The sequence below is a fragment of the Giraffa tippelskirchi genome, chromosome 9 (genome assembly GCF_054371585.1).
Source record: "Giraffa tippelskirchi isolate mGirTip1 chromosome 9, T2T-mGirTip1v1.2.pri, whole genome shotgun sequence".
Lineage (NCBI taxonomy): Eukaryota > Metazoa > Chordata > Mammalia > Artiodactyla > Giraffidae > Giraffa > Giraffa tippelskirchi.
Window position 1 is genome coordinate 54,433,078 of NC_137283.1, and position 13,059 is coordinate 54,446,136.

Here is a 13,059-nt window from a genome sequence, read left to right on the forward strand (position 1 = left end):
AGTCTCACAACAGCTGACTCAGTTTCCTCCCGACCCCTGCCCTGTGGTCACCAAGAGGATTTCCCACCCATACCGTGGGGTCCGGAGCTCTGAAAACACCATTTCTGTTCCAAGCCCTTGCTTTCCAGGGTCTGTTTCTGATTCATTCTGTTGCCCAACTGTCCTGCTTGAAGAGTGGACAAAACCCTGGATGCCGGAAGTTGACACTGTCCAGAGTGGCCAGTGAGAGTGCCCTGGCCTGGATGCCAGGATGAAAAGGCTGGCCCCAGTCATGGCAGGGATTGGAGCAGATGACATTTTCCAACACTGTGCCAAAAGACATGGAGCCACATTCTAGGGGAAAGGACTGTGTTCTTGTGTAATTTTGGAAAGGATCAGATTAACTAGACTGAAAGAACTTTCTCTCCTGCAGGCCCTCTCAGAGCCTTTCATATATGACCACACCTTGTGCAGCATAGGAGCCTACGGAAAGCAGCATTGCCCAAACTTCTTTGAACATAAAATCCAGTTTTTCTTGGAGTATTTTGAGGGCCCCATAAGATGCTACTTTGTAACTTACTTTTAGAACATGCTGTTCTGGGCCTTTACGCAGGTCATATCAACCTTGAGTGCCTTTGCTGATTGACTGGATGAACCTTGAAGGCTTTAACAGAAGCAGAGCATTAGTTTTCTGGAATGTCAGAGCTGGAAGAACCTTGTAGTGTGCAACTTCTATGTATGGAGGAACTGAAACCCAGGGCAACCCAGCAACTTGTTTGGAAGAAGGAGGCCAGAGGCAGGCAAGCCTGTTGGAAGATTATCGTTAACATTCAGGGGAGAGATTCTGGCGGTCTGAGTGGACCACAGTCTGCCTAGCATGTGTTGTCTCTGTTAACAGTACAGATTTCCCTGCTGCTGCTGCTAAGTCGCTTCAGTCGTGTCCGCCCACCAGGCTCCCCCGTCCCTGGGATTCTAGCCCCACCCTAACCCTAACCTTGCTCTGAACATCAGACCCTCTGAGTGAGGGACTTGGGGGATCTGCACTACCAACCGTGCTCCCAGGGACATCTGAGCATTAGCCAAGTTTGGGAGATGTTGAGCATGGGGAAGGAAGGGGAAACTCGCATTTACTGGGTGACAGTATTCTGGGCTTGTTGTGGGCATGATATCCTTCAATCCCCACAGCACTCAGGGGGAGAGATATTAATACCCCATTTTACAGAAGCTGAGCAGCAATGGGACAGGGATGGGTACACAATAATGACTGGCTCCAAACCCCTCACTCCCCTTGTAGGATCTCCTGAGAAGGAGGCAGTGGGAGTGGAGAAACCAATTCCTCTTGAAGGGAAAATCGGACAGGCTTGGGCTTTGGCTGGCCAGAGAGGAAGGAGCTGCGTCATCCTTCCTGCCTTTGGAATTTGAGGGCCCCGGAAGATAGTGGAGTCAGAGAAGCTCGGAAGGAAGATGTTAGGCCTCTGAGAGCTCTGGGCTGAGCCAGGCACTGGGTCGGGGGGAGATTGTGGTAGGCAGAGTGATGATCCCCAAAGATGCCTGTGTTCTGATCTCTGGAATCTGTGACGCTGTTAGTTTATGCGTCAAGGGGGAATGGGCATCGTAAATGGAATTAAGGTTGCTCATCTGCTGACCTTAACATATGGAATGATCCTGGGTGATCGGGGTGGTCTGAGTGGGGCCCAGTGTCATCACAAGAGTCCTTAAATGTGGAAGAGGGAGGCAGAATAGGTCAGAACAGTGCAGCCTGAGGACTTGCCCTGACATTGTTGGCTTTGAAAATGGAAGAAGAGCCACAAGCCAAGGAACGTGGGCGGCCTCTAGAAGCTGGACAAAGAGTGAGGGGAGAGGAAGGAGAAAAAGCAGCAGCAAGGAAATGGGTGTTCCCCTTTGTCCTCCAGAAAGGCAGGCAGCCCTGTGGACACCTTGATTTTAGCCCGGTGAACCAGTGCTAGATTTCCAGCCTATAGAACGGCGAGATGCTAACCATGTGTTGCTTCCAGCCACTAAGTTTGTGGGAGTTTGTTACAGAAGCAATAGAAAACCAGAGAGGAGCCAAACCAGCTCCAAGATGGTCTCTGTCCTCAGCAAGTGTACAGGTCTCGAAGGCAAGATCTTTAAGACAACTGGCTTGGATGGTTACTGCAATGAGGAAACCCAGGAGGTCCCCAAGCCAGCCTGGAATTGTGACAAAACACCTCATACAGTGTGGGTGCCTCAGGGGCCCTGCCCGGCCAGCCCTGGCCCGGCCCAGCTGGCCCGGCAAGCCCTGCTTTACTCTTCCTACCCTTTCAGAGCAAACCCCACCAAACCTCCCCCACCACCCCGCCACACACACACACACACATTTGTCTCAACTCAAGTGCTTTGGCTGCACGTAACAGAAACCACCACAGGCTACCAAAAAGGGCTTCTTTGGGAGGATATGAGGGTCTCGCAGAACAGAGGGTGCATGTGAGGAAGCCAGCCATGGAGAAGATGGTGCCCAGGAGCAGAAATGAGAGGGCTCTGTGGCAAGGCAGAGCAGCACCAGCTGATTGAGAGCTCTGTGTCACTCACGCTCGTCACAAGTCAGATCCTTGGGAGAAAGAGGCTGAGAGTCTAGCCTGGGAGGAGGGCAGTCACCCCTCAAGAACTCCCACATGCTTGTCCTGGAGCTGCATCTGCCTGGCCAGGATGTGATTGCTGTTAGGGCGCAGGCTTGTCTGGGGTGACTTGAGCAGCCAGAGGAGATCATCCAGGGCTGTGACTTGCTCTCGGGCTAAGACTAGCACACATGAGGTAAGATCATGGGTACTGCGAACGCCCTGGTAGTCCAGTGAGAGGGGGCATGGGTTTGAGCCCTGTTTGGGGAACTGAGATCCCTCAAGCCGTGCCTCCAGGATCAAACCATGTGCTTTCTCCTGTCACCAGAAGGGGCTTTGATGCCAGGTGGGCCAGAACAGTCCACCCTTCTGTCGCCTCTGGTCCCCTCCTAGCTGCTACTTCTGCTCCCAGCACCTCTTCAATCCCACCTCCTGCCCTGGGCATGTTTAACTGAGCTGGCCCACCATAGGTGGCCCCAAGGCACGACGTTACAGTCCACCTGCGGGAAAAGTTGGTCATGAGCTAAGCTTCCAAGGCCCAGGATGATTCCCCAACCTCATGCAGTTCCTCCCCCGTCACCTCCCCGCCTCCCACCCCTTCCACTCAACCCTCATCCCACGCTGGCCACTATTGAAAATCCAGCTGCAGGGACTTCCCTGGTGGTCCAATGGCTAAGACTCTGCACTCCCTATGTAGGGGCCAGGATTCAACCCCTGGTTAGGGAACTAGATCCCACAGGCCGCAACTAAAGAACCTGCATGCTGCAATGAAGAGTGAACATCCTGTGTGCCGCAGCTAAGACCTGGCACAGCCAAATAAATAAAGATTTTTTAAAAATCCAACTCAGTCTTAGTCAGCCCTCTCCTCCAAGGTGGAACACCCAAGGAAGATAAGCAACCCGTGAATCGGGAGACAGGGTTCTGGAACCAGCCTTGCCCCTGAATCGCTATGTGACCCGGTACAAGTTCCTCTCTGTTCTCAGTTTCCCCACCTGTTAATTCAGACACCAATGCCCCACCCTAGCTGGGTGGGGAAAGCGCTGTGAAGCTGTAAAGGGTCAATGTCCCTTACTGTCCCTCCCACCCTTGTAATAGCAGGAGCTTAGGAAATCTGGGCTGAACTGAAGTGGAAATCCAGTTTAACAAAGCCTGTGGGTGCAGCGGCCCTGGCACCGCCGGTGACTCAGCAGGGCTGGGGTTTGCAGAGAAAAATGCTAAGTATTGCATGTCCTTGTAGGACCAGCCTCAGAATGGGGGCAGCGCCTGAAAGAGGGAAGCCTACAGGCCTCTAACCAGGACCAGGGAACAGGGCTTCATATTAGGGAAAGGAATGGATGCGAGTCCATCCGTAAGCTGGGAGACCTTGAACAAGTCACTTGTCTCTATGAACCTCAGTTTCTTCCTGCGTAAAATAAGACTAGTGTGCGTGAAATGAGGTCGTGGGGACTGGGAACTCCCTGGTAGTCCGGTAGTTAAGACTCCGCGCTTCTGCTATGGGGGGCATGGGTTTGATCCCTGTTTGGGGAACTGAGACCCTCCATACCCTGCCTCCGGGATCACACCATGTGCTCTCTCCTCTCTCTGCTTTCTTCTTTCCTCACTTCTCCTGTCTCAACTCCCTGTGCTCCATCTTGGGTCAAAAGAGGTCATATGCTGTGAACCTGACTTTCAGAAGCCCCTGGCATCAATCCCTCTTTTTGATGTCCCACCCCTAGTGCACTGTCCTTTTGTCTTAAGCCTCACCCTGCACACTGATTTTAAGACTATTACACCTTTACAGTTCTGCTCATTTTTACTTATAGCAGGAATATGGGCGAAGGAAGGATGAGTAAGGACGTTAAGAGGAGAAACAGGGCTCCCTCGGGTCCTGCCTCCATGAGCATTCTGTTTCTCCTCCTGTCCGTTGCAGTGTCCTGAAAACTGCTTGAGGAAGTTCCTTGGGTTCTGGGGACACTTGCTCAGGGCTCCAGTGGGCTAAGTGTCAATATAAGCCAAGCCGGTGTCGTTTGCATAACACTCCAATGACTGTCAGTGGCTTCTTTTCCTGGTGCTAATGACAGAGGCCTGGGAAGAACCACCAGCGTCAACAAGGACTAAGCAACTACCCTTGCTCAACCACTTACTAGCTCCCCAGTCAAGTTTCTTAGCCTCTCTTTGCCTCCGTGTTCTTACATGTAAAATGGGCACAAGCACAGTGAGCCCTGATAGAGTTGTGGTGAGGCGTACGTGAGGCACATGGGTCATGTGCTCGGATCCTTGCCTGACAGATAGGAAGCACTTATTTGTTACTGTCTTCATCATCATCGATGTCATCATTTTTGTTTTCTGCCAGGCCTTGTGCAGGGCGCAGGTGACACAGAAATGAATCAGCCGTAATCCCTTCCCTGGCTGGTTAGCGATCTAGTGCAGGAGACTCACCCTGGGTGTGTCAGACCCTCTCCCAGGCCCTGAGCAGGGATCAGAAAGTGAATAGGAACAGTGGCTCCAGCAGTTGTGCAACAAGTCAGGGCCCAAGAAGGAAGATTCTGAAACAAGACACAGCTAACGTAGGCTCAGGAGAGCAATGTGCCTCCTAGGCCTCTCCCAAATCATGTCCTTCTTTGGAGTTGCTTCCTGCCAACTGTTTCCCATGTGGGCCAAGGCCCCTCGACTCTGTGCCTTTGCACACTGCTCCTTCTGGCCCTTCCAAGCTCTCCTTCAGCATTCCCTTCTTCAGGATCTCTGACTGACCCTGGTGTGATTTGGCCCCTGAGCTCCCATGGGACTACCAACCCCGCCCCACCCCCACCCTCTGTCTGCTATGAAATACCTTGAGAACAAGGATACAACTTATTCACCACAGTATCCCTGGTGCTAGCACATAGTACATACTATGTACTAAGTTGCTTCAGTCATTTCCAACTCTTTGTGACCCTATGGACTGTAGCCTGCCAGGCTCCTCTGTCCATGGGATTTTCCAGCCAGGAATACTGGAGTGGGTTGCCGTACCCTCCTCCAGGGGATCTTCCCAACCCAGGAATCAAACTCGTGTCTCTTATGTCTCCTTCATTGGCAGGTGGGTTCTTTACTAGTGCCATCACCCTAGCCTAAGCACACAGTCGATGCTCAATTAATGTATGAAGGTAGGGGAGGAAAAGTATATCAATCAGAATTGTTTTCAGCTACAAATGCTGAGAATCCTGACTATTGAGGCTTAAACAAAACAGGGTTTGTTTTTCTTAAATAACTAGAAAATGGGCAGCTGCTATCAAGGGCTCAGCAGCTCAATGTCCCTGCAGTAGCCTTGGCCTTCCCTCATGGTCACAGAATTGCCGCTGTGGCTCCTGCCATCACATTCACAGTCAAGAAAGAAAGGAGAGGCAAGACATAGCACCAGTACTGTTGGCCTCTTTTGTCAGGAGAAGCAAAACTCCTTCCCAGAACACCATCAGATTTCTCACTTCTTTTTGGCCAAAACTGGATCATATGGCCACTCCTCATGGGGAAAACAAGTATCTACTTGATGCATGCTTGCATGCTAAGTCACTTCAGTTCAGTTCAGTCACTCAGTCATGTCTGATTCTTTGCAACTGCATGGATTGCAGCACACCAGGCTTCCCTGTCCCATCACCAACTCCCAGAGCTTGCTCAAACTCATATCCATCAAGTCAGTGATGACATCCAACCATCTCATCCTCTGTCATCCCCTTCTCCTCCCACCACAATCTTTCCCAGCATCAGGGTCTTTTCCAATGAGTCAGTTCTTCGCATCAGGTGGCCAAAGTATTGGAGCTTCAGCTTCAGTATCAGTCCTTCCAGTGAATATTCTGGACTGATTTCCTTTAGGATTAACTGGCTTGATTTCCTTGCTGTCCAAGAGACTCTCAAGAGTCTTCTCCAACACCACAGTTCAAAAACATCAGTTCTTCAGCACTCAGCTTTCTTTATGGTCCAACTCTCACATCCATACATGACCACTGGAAAAACCATAGCTTTGACTAGATGGACCTTTGTTGGCAAAGTAATGTCTCTGCTTTTTAGTACACTGTCTAAGTTTGTCATAGCTTTTCTTCCAAGGAGCAAGCATCTTTTAATTTCATGGCTGCAGTCACCATCTGCAGTGATTTTGGAGCCCAAGAAAATAAAGTCTGTCACTGTTTCCATTGTTTTCCCATCTGTTTGCCATGAAGTGTTGGGACCAGATGCCATGTTCTTTGTTTTTGAATGTTGAGTTTTAAGCCAGCTTTTTCACTTGCTTCAGTCATGTCCAACTCTATGACCTTACAGACTGTAGCCCGGCACACTCCTCTGTCCATGGGATTCTCCAGGCAAGAATACTGGAGTGGGTTGCCATTCCCTCCGTCAGGGGAGCTTCCCAACCCGGGGGTCAAACCCCTGTCTCTTATGTCTCCTGCATTGGGAAATGGGTTCTTTATCACCAATGCCACCTGGGAAACCCAAAGTGTTAGTTTCTCAGTCATGTCTGACTGTTTGAGACCCCATTGACTATAGCCCACCAGGCTCCTCTGTCCATGGAATTCTCTAGGCAAGAATATTGGAGCGGGTTGCCATTTCCTTCTCTGAGGGATCTTCCCAATCCAGGATTCCAACACAGGTCTCCCACATTGCAGGCAGATTCTTTACCATCTGAGCCACCAGGGAAGCCCATCTACTTAATATGGAGGAACAAAGTTCAGTTTTGTTAACAAGAAGGAAGTCCAGGGGTGATAGCGGGCAGAAGGATTAAGGGGATGGCGTAAGGAGGGTGGTTTCTGGTTAGACCCCATCAGCAGAGGGTTCATGAACAAGGTGGTATTTGCACTGTGCCAGAAAAGTCACATACAATTTTGGCAACAAGGAAGAATGGCCTTAGTGGAAGTCTGGAGGCCTGCAAATGTGAGTGTGCCCAGGGGCTACCACATGAGCAAGACAGCTAAAGCAGGCAAGAGGTAGGACCAGCATGGTGAACCGTTGACGTATTTGGCATCATCCAGTAACTCTGTTACCCCCATGTGGCTCTGAGCCTCTTCTTCTACCTGAAATTCCACTGTGAGAGATGATCTCAGCCTCTGAGACATGCTGGACATCTGCTATGTACAGAGAATCCTCTTCAAAATACAGATACACCCTGGGGCTCATGGTCATCAGTCATTCATACCTGGATATCAGTTCATTTTATTGGCTGGTGACTTCCTAATGCTGAGCTGAATTCTGCCCTGAGAAATGGAAATTTTTATTCCAGAAAAGGGTAATGGAGCCTGGAGCCTAGGAGATGGGAGACTGGGAGGGACTGGGGCTGGACCCTGAATGCCCAAGTATCATAGGTGGTCTGTGGAAGAGTGAACTCATGCTTATGGAGCCCTCCTTCAGGCAGGCACTGGCCGGCTTTCTTCTCTAAGGTGCTGCCATCACAGTCCACAATTGTGTAACTAGAACTTGGAGAAGGGGACCGCCCGGCCAAGGTCATCTCGTGCACAAGTGACGGAAGTGAGGTTGAACCCTGCTCTGTCCAACCACACAGCACATGATGTCTTGTTGCTGCCCCCGTCATAATAATGATCGTCATCTCAGCTGACATTTATTCATTCCCTGCTCTATACCAGGCATTGTTCTGGGTGCTCTATGGGTTTTAACTCATGCCATTCTCACAACAGTACACAATGAGGTAAGCACTATTACTGTCCTCATTTTGCAGATGAGGAACCTGAGGTCTATAAGAAGTTAAGTCACTGGCCCAGAATCCCACAGCTACAAGGGTCAGGGTTCACACCCAGGCTGTCCAGCTCTGAGGCATGGGGAAAGATTCTGCCTTGTCTGGGTCTTGTGGTGGATTAAAAGTAGATTCTCTACCAAAGACAAACAAAACTCCTATGAACTCATAGGTACAGAAAAGAAATTGGTGGTTGCCAGCGGTGGAGGGTGGGTGGGAATGGGTGAAGGGGGTTAAAAGCTACAAACTTCTAGTTATACAATAAAAAAAGTCCTGGGGATGTGATGTACAGTGTGGAGACTATTAGTTCAAAATACTCTGTTGCATATTTGAAAGTTGCTCAGAGGATAGACGTTAAAGTTTCTCATCACAAGAAAAAATGTTTGTTTATGTAAGGTGACGGATGCTAACTAGACTTATTGTGGTGATCATTTTGCAGCGTTTACAAATATCAAATCATTATGTTTTGCCCCTGAAACTAATATAATGTTAAAAGAGCATTATACCTCAATAAAAATTTTTAATTAAATTGTAAAGAATTTTTAGGGCTTCCCTGGTGGCTCAGTGATTAAGAATCCACTTGCTAACACAAGAGACTTGGATTTGATCCCTGGCTCAGGAAGATCCCCTGGAGAAGGAAATGGCAACCCACTCCAGTATTCTTGCCTGGAGAATCCCATGGACAAAGGAGCCTGGTGGGCTACCGTCCTTAGGGTCACAAAGAGTCAGACACAACTGAGTGATTAAATAACAACAAAAATTTTTTTAAGACTGGTTTCTCTTGGGGACTTCCCTGGTGGTCCAGTGGCTAAGGCTCCATGCTCCCAGTGCAGGGGGCTCAGATTCTATCCCTGGTCAGGCAGGGAGCTAGATCCCACACATGGCAACCAAAGATCCCCCAGGCCGCACGTAAGACCCAGTGCAGCCAAATAAATAAATACATATATTTTTAAAGTAGGTTCTGTAGACCAGCAATTCCCAAGTAGGCGTGATTTTTACCCCCAGGAGACAGTTGGCAATGTGTGGTGACATTTTGACTCTCACAGCTAGGGTGGGGTGCTACCTACATCTAGTGGGGAGGATGCTAAACACCATATAACGTGTATACTGGCAAAGGAGCTTTGGTCCCAAATGTGAGGAGTTTGGAGGTTGAGACCTGGGTCCAAACTAGTCAGAGAGAAGTGAATCTACCTCCTGTCAGAGTTGAATCCCTAGGCCCAAAGCAGGGAGGAGAAGAAATGGGGTGGTGTAGGGGTCTTAGCCAGCACAGCTTGGCTAAGATGCTGTAACAAATATCGAATCCCAGTCTCATAGAAGGGAGAAGCTGATTCCCTGTGCACATGGTCAACCAGAGGTAGGTCCAGGCGGTCCAGCGGCTCTAAGCCCAAGGCTGTGTGGGGCCCAGGTTCCTTTGCCTTATTGCTCAGGGCATCCCTGGGGTGTTGGCTTGGCTTCTCTGAAGGAGGTTGGCTCCCCACCACAGACCAGCGTACAAAAAGCCGGAAGGAGGAAGTGGAAGGTGCCGTAGTTTAGGAGCCCAGGGCTGAAACCGGATTCCCACACGGGAGAACCGATTGTTAAATCTTTAGGAATTTGGGGAGCAGGTTGTTAAACACAACCACTATTAAATTAAATTAAGTTCTATAAATTAACTAAATCCTGCAACAAGCAAGGCTAGTAAGTACTCAAAATGTATCACTTCCTAATTTATTTTACTACATTCTGCTGTTACATGGGCACTTGAGGTTTTCGCAGGTTCTATGTGGAGAAGGAAATGGCAACCCACTGCAGTACTCTTGCCTGGAAAATTCCATGGACTGAGGAGCTTGGTAGGCTACAGTCCATGGGGTCGCAAAGAGCGACTTCACTTTCACTCTCACTGTCGTGTGTATGGTGGAAACACCACACAAGGCTATCTGTGTTCCACTGCCCACCTCTTCCCAGCTTTGCACTCAGTGACATCACCTTGATATCAGTCAGTGGGACAGTTTATATCACAGAAATCAGTAACCTATACAAATCAGAGCTTTATGGTTTGCTTTGTTGATTGTCTGAGTTTAAGAAAGTGGTTAAGCAAATGTTAATAATGCAGATTAAACCTCAAAACTGTAGGCATTACATTCTACTTGTTGTATATGAAATTCACAATACAGAGGACCTTATTTTTATTACTTGTGTGCTATGCATTCTTTTAAAATTTTTATTATGTTTTTCCTTGAGATATAGTTGATTTGCAGTGTTTCAGGTGGACAGCAAAGTGATTCAGTTATACATATACATTTATAGCTATTCTCTTAGAGATTCTTTTTCATTAGAGGTTATTGTAAGATACTGAATATAGTTCCCTGTGCTATACAGTAGGTCCTTGTTGTCTATTTTACATACAGTGGTGTGTATCTGTTAATCCTAAATTCCTAATTTCCCCCCTAATCCATTCTTTACATCAGCAAAATTTATTGCAGATGTATGTGTGTGTGTGTGTGTATGTGTGTGCGTGTGTACTTTCCCCCCAGAACCACAGAACATCTGTCAGCTCGCCACTGCACAGTTCCTGTCCACTCTTGGTCTCTCGGCAGCAACATGAGTCACATGGTCCCTTGGCCAAATCTAGCACCCAGGGATGCTGGGAAATGTTGTCCCTCGCTGGATGGCCATGTGCCCAGCTAAAATCAAGGCTTTCAGGGGGGCAGCCCAGCCATGGCAGCTCCATGTATTTCCTCTAGAGAAGGGCACCAGGTCACTGAAGTTAGCTGTTTAGATTTTCCGAGGCCACACGTCCAGCCTTCTTGGGGCCTCACTTGAAGGCCCTCTTTGAGTTACCACCAGCACCCACTCAGAACTTCAGGAAAGCACAGGGTATGGTGTCCTGAAGGGACAGGTTCCCAAATCTCATTCTGCAGCTCCAAGTGCCTGACTGCATGATGGCCTTTGAGCAGTTTTGGGCTCCAGACCAATGTTTGGGGTTGCATTAAACAAAATGTGGGTTCTGTAGTCTCAAGTTACTTCATCTCTTTGAGCCTCAGTTTCCTCCTCTGTAAAGTGAGGATGATAAAATTTACCTTGCAGGGTTATAGTAAAGATTAAATGAGACAATCTTTTGCAAAGTTTTGTTATCTAGAAACTATAATTCAAATGTGAAGTAATTAATCCCAATTCTCTCCAGATTGGTTTGTGATCTGGCTCAGGTGGAATTATGAGCATATAAACCCTTTGTAAAACTGCTTAGTACTATACTGATGTAAGGTGGCATATAACATTTTTAAGTTATAAAAAAGTTATTTTATTATAACAAAAATTATATTTAACAAAACATAAAAATTTAGAAAATGCAAAGTGAAAATAAGAAACTAAAAATACCCATAATGCTACCACTCAGAGATAACTGTGTGTGTATATAAGATCTCAGAGATAACTATATATATTTATATATGTGGACCTCTAGGGAATTCCCAACTATTTATATTTTGATATAGCTCCAACAGTTATTAACTCATCCTGTTGTTGTGTTTGGATTCCGCCCCCCCACCATGCCCTCCAACTCCCTTATTCAGATAATCAGACTTTTTTGAAGCATGTCCCAGACATCATATAATTTCATCATACATATTTCAGTGTTCATCTCTAAATTGAAGGATATTTTAATTAATTATTTTGGCTGTGCTGGGTCTTAGATGCTGCGTGGGGGCTACTCTTCGTTGTGGTGTGTGGGTTTCCGATTACGGTGGCTTCTCTTGTTGTGAAGCGTGGGCTCTAGGTTTTCTGGCTTCAGTAGTTGTGGCACACGGGCTTTGTTGTCCCACGGCCTGTGGAATCTTCCCGGATCAGGCATCAGCCTGTGTCCCCTGCACTGGCAGGTGGATTCTTATCCACTGGACCACCAGAGAAGTCCTAAAGGATATTTTAAATAAATATAACCTCAGCTTAAATATCACACCTAAAAAAATAAATTCTCTAATGGAGGATGTTGATAACAGGGAGAGGCTATACATGTTTAGAAACAGGGGGTATATGGGCAATCTTTGTACCCTCCATTTAATTTTTGTGTATTGTTGTTTGTTGCTGTTTGGTCACCAAGTTGTATCCAATTCTTTGAGACCCAGTGGACTGCAGCATGCCAGGCTTCCCTGTCCTTTACCATCTCCTGGAGTTTGCTCAAACTCATGTCCATTGAGTCCATGATCCCATCCAACCATCTCACTCTTTGTCACCCCCTTCTCCTCCTGCCATCAATCTTTCCCAGCATCAGGGTCTTTTCCAATGAATCAGCTCTTCGCATTAGGTGGCCACAGTATTGAAGTTTCAGCTTCAGCATCAGTCCTTCCAATGAATATTCTAAAGGGTTGATTGTTTGATCTTCTTGCAGTCCAAGGGACTCTGAGGAGTTTTCTCCAGCACCACAGTTTGAAAGATACACCCAATTGAATGCAGAGTTCCAGAGAATAGCAAGCAAGCATAAGAAAGCCTTCTTAAGTGAACAACACAAAGAAGTAGAGAAAAACAGTTTTGCTGTGAACTGCTCTAAAAACTAAAGTCTACTAAAAAAAATAAGTTCTTAATAGTATCAAAAGTTGATCATTACTCAGATTTCCCTATTTTTGTGTTTCTATAAATTGTTCTTCTTGTACCTTTGAATATTGGGTGTTTCTATTTTTCTTATTTACTTGCCAAGCTCGTTATACATCAAGGATATTAACTCGGGTAATATTAATTACTTCCTCCAGGGAAAGCCATGGAGACTTCAGGATCACTTCAAGACCACAGTCAAGTTCATGGAGAATCAGAAGATCTAGACTG

The 13,059-nt window shown here is 47.5% G+C and overlaps 1 protein-coding gene across 3 annotated transcripts in view; it reads left to right on the forward strand.

Annotated features, from left to right (window-relative positions):
• The window catches only part of TMEM40 (transmembrane protein 40), a 43,933-nt gene that overhangs the window by 4,931 nt on the left and 25,943 nt on the right, over nucleotides 1–13,059 (forward strand). For all 3 annotated transcript variants that reach the window (XM_081526378.1, XM_081526380.1, XM_081526381.1), the window contains exon 2: nucleotides 12,987–13,058. In XM_081526378.1, coding sequence (XP_081382504.1) covers nucleotides 12,995–13,058 — 64 coding nt within the window. In that variant the 5' untranslated portion in view covers nucleotides 12,987–12,994. The remainder of the gene's footprint in view (nucleotides 1–12,986; nucleotide 13,059) is intronic.